General features: G+C 53.3%; 1 protein-coding gene across 2 annotated transcripts; it reads right to left on the bottom strand.

Annotated features, from left to right (window-relative positions):
- Positions 1–374: 374 nt before the first annotated feature.
- On the bottom strand, positions 375–2780 carry LOC136472066 (L-type lectin-domain containing receptor kinase IX.1-like). 2 transcript variants are annotated; one of them, XM_066469799.1, is made up of 3 exons: positions 1902–2780; positions 1268–1808; positions 375–1164 (listed from the first exon to the last, which is right to left on the bottom strand). In XM_066469799.1, exons 1-3 carry the CDS (start codon positions 2728–2730, stop codon positions 465–467), a joined length of 2070 nt encoding a protein of 689 aa, XP_066325896.1. In that variant the 5' UTR covers positions 2731–2780; the 3' UTR covers positions 375–464. The 2 variants fall into 2 exon arrangements, with proteins under 2 accessions (XP_066325896.1, XP_066325899.1); XM_066469802.1 differs by having other exon boundaries at positions 1268–1790.
- Positions 2781–3361: the final 581 nt, after the last annotated feature.

Raw genomic sequence — 3361 nt, 5'->3', positions numbered from 1 at the left:
CCACAACGTCTACTCGCTCTTGAGAAATCTTCACGTTCCACGACCATAGTCTAGGATTTGTAATTTTGTATGGGGCAAAGAATCCATGTGTAACATGGATATACACCAACTCTACTGCTTCCTCCGTCCCAAATAAATACACATCTCGCTTACTGATGAGTCAAACATTTTAAAGTTTGATGAAATTTATACAAAAAATGTATGTCATTAGATTGAGCATGAGGTATACATCCATAATAAACTTACTTGGAGATACACATGTAATATTATTTTTTATATTTATAGTTAACTGCTCGTGAACGAGACGTGTATTTATTTTGAGACGGATGGTTACTTTGTAGATCCTATTATACCATGTAATTTGGATTCTTTGCCTCGAACAATAGTGAAACTTCAAAATGACATTTGGACAGGTGATCAAATCAAAGCTGAAAAACAGAACAATAATATCTCCTTTTCTTTTTTCATCTCAGCAAGGAGGAAGCCTCCGTTGCGATGCTTGAACGCGTGGTGCCAGCGCTGCCACTACTGCTACCGGTGACAGCCCCAGATTCAGCCTTGAGGCGACTGAGCGGTGGCAAGAACGTCGCGACCGGCATGTTCGCGGGGAGGCACGGCAGAGGCGCCTCGCACCGCAGCACGTTGACTGCCTGCCTGATGGATGGCCTCAGGGCGCGGTCAGGGTGCGCGCACCAGAGCGCGGTGACCATCACGCGCTCCATCTCCTCGCCGTCGAGTTGTTCTCTGTCCAGCCGTGCGTCCGCGGCGTCGAGGATCCTACCTTGGCCGTAGCATTCCCATACCCACTGCACCAGGTGCACGGTAGCGTACTCCTCCTCCGTGTCCTGTAGCGCCACGATTGGCCGCCGGCCGGTGGCGACCTCGAGGACGACGACGCCGAAGCTGTAGACGTCGGAACTGGTGCTGGCGCTACCACTCAACATGCACTCCGGGTCCATGTAGCCCATCGTGCCAGCGAGCGCAGTTGTGTGCGATTGGCGCTCGTGGTCGACCAGCCTCGCGAGCCCGAAGTCGCCGAGCTTGGCGGTGAAGGAGGCGTCGAGCATAACATTGCTTGGCTTGATGTCACGGTGCAGGACGCACTGCTCCCACTCCTGATGCAGGTACAGGAGTGCAGAGCCGATTCCAAGCACGATCTCATGCCTAATGAACACATTATTACGTCATAAAATTAATGAGCATTTATTACTATAAATTGCTGAATAATGCACGGATCATCTGTTAAAAAAATAGTATGGTGCGGTACCTGAGTTGCCACGACAGCACATTGTTGTGGCTGTGGATATGAGAGTCAAGGCTTCCATTGGGCATGAGCTCGTAGACAAGCAAGAGCTCGCCGCCGCCATGGCACCAGCCGATGAGCTGCACGAGGTTGCGGTGCCTCAGCCGGCTTATGATCTTCACCTCGGAGATGTACTCCTTCCTCCCCTGTTTGGAGCTCTTTGACACTCTTTTTATGGCGACGTGAAGGTCCATCTCTTTTAAGTACCCTTTGTACACTGACCCGAAGCCCCCTTCGCCGAGCTTCTCCGATTCGGAGAAGAAGCTGGTTGCCATGGCCAGCTCGCTGTACCGGAAACGCCTCGGCCCTGTTCCTTTCTCAAACGACTCGTCATCCAAAGGCTCGTCGTCAAACACGTCTAGTTGGCGCTCTCTTGCCTTTCGTCTCCGGCGCCGACGCAGCAGGAATAAAACAATGGCGCCGGAGCAGACGGCAAACGCCACGGAACCGACAGTCACGCCGGCCACCAGTGCCACCGTCGTCGGTCCTGGGGGAGGCGATGGATCTTTTCTCACGAAACACGATTATGATGTATAAACGTGAGAAACAGATTATGATGTGCAAATTAAGTGACCACAGATGACAGCTTGATACTAACCCGGTGGTCGCACTTGCACAGTCGTCGGCGACGGCGGTGGCCGCGGCGGCGCTGCCGTATCAGGAGGGATGGTGATGCCGAGGTTTTCCCCGATGTTGTACGCCACGTAGCAGCTGTACCCCTTGACGGTGCCGTAAGTGTTGTTTGGGCGCGAGCTCGACAGCTCCGCGACGAACTTGGCGAGGCACCTGGCGCACTCGCTGCCGTTGAGGTCCCTGGTGCACTGTGCCAGCCCGTACATCACGTGTGAGCTGCCCTGCGAGTCCGTGTACGCTTGGCTCCCGTTCGCCAGACGCAGCGAGTTGCCATTGCCGGCGGCCTCCTCCGCGAGCCGGGTCATCAGGCTCCACCGTGTAGCGTTCATGGCGGCCATGTCGGTGACGAAGGCGTCGGCCCAAACGTAGAACGCCACGGTCAGGTCGGCGACGGAGAAGGACACGTTGGAGTACTGGACGACGCAGGCGTCGTAGCAAGCCTTCATCTCCCGGCTGAATGGACAGATCTGCTGGACCCCGGCGGCCGCGCCTCGGAGGCAGTTCTGGCACTGGGTCCAGTTCCGGTCGGCGTAGCACATGATGAGCCCAAACACCTCATCTGGCGCCTGGCCGGAGGTGCCCTTGTCGAAGCCTCGGTTCGCGATGGCGCTCTGGTTGAGGGAGGACATGAGGTCGCCGAGGTTTACCTGGTAATTGCTGCCGATGGTGAAGTTGCCCGTCGTCGAGCAGTAGGGCCCTAAAGGGATGTAGGGCTGTCCGACCACCACTACTACCGCGGGACCGGCGAACGACAAGACGACAGCAAGCACGATGAGGAAGCTCTGTGGCGCCATGCTAATGTCGAAGGAGCAAGACGCTACTGGCTATCTGCTTAGATATTGGACAATTGCTTCTCTGGATTCTGTGAACTCTGTGGTCAATGGATAGGAAGTTAGCAGGAACTGTTCAATGCACCGGTACAGTCTTCTTTCGTGGTCAAGGGGACGGGATAGGAACTTTCCAACGGAAATAGCAGAGAAATGGCTTAACGCCAACAAGTCTGCCGCTCCCAGTGGAGGCCGCCCCAGGAAGCGCCCGTCACCAGCACCGACATCCTCCGCCGGCCGCAGAACAAGGTTTTTTTTTCAGTTTTGATTCAAAAATTGATTTATAGTATGATTAGAGGCTGGATTCGTGGGATTCAAAAATTGATTAGAGGCTGGATTTAATACTCCGAAAGAGAAGTTCAACCGTATACACTCGTCCGCTCGTAATGTTATTAAGCGCTCATTTGGAGTATTAAAAATGAAATGGCAAATCCTTTACAAGATGTTCGGTTATTCAATGGTCACACAAAAGAAGATTGTTGCTGCTACCATGGTCCTACACAATTTCATACGTGAACATGCTAGTGTTGAAGTGGACTTTGCTAATTTTGATAGAGATCCTACCTACATGCCTACTGTTCCGGAAAGGTACAACAAG

This window comes from Miscanthus floridulus, chromosome 1, assembly GCF_019320115.1.
Source record: "Miscanthus floridulus cultivar M001 chromosome 1, ASM1932011v1, whole genome shotgun sequence".
Lineage (NCBI taxonomy): Eukaryota > Viridiplantae > Streptophyta > Magnoliopsida > Poales > Poaceae > Miscanthus > Miscanthus floridulus.
This window is presented reverse-complemented; position numbering and strand designations above follow the sequence as displayed.

Excerpts from the sequence above, each read along its gene's own strand:
- LOC136472066 (XM_066469799.1), bottom strand. The coding sequence starts at position 2,730 with ATGGCGCCACAGAGCTTCCTCATCGTGCTTGCTGTCGTCTTGTCGTTC. Across the intron at positions 1,809-1,901 it reads TGTGCAAGTGCGACCACCGG|ATCCATCGCCTCCCCCAGGA; the intron begins GTTAGTATCAAG and ends TCGTGAGAAAAG. Across the intron at positions 1,165-1,267 it reads GTGCTGTCGTGGCAACTCAG|GCATGAGATCGTGCTTGGAA; the intron begins GTACCGCACCAT and ends TGTGTTCATTAG.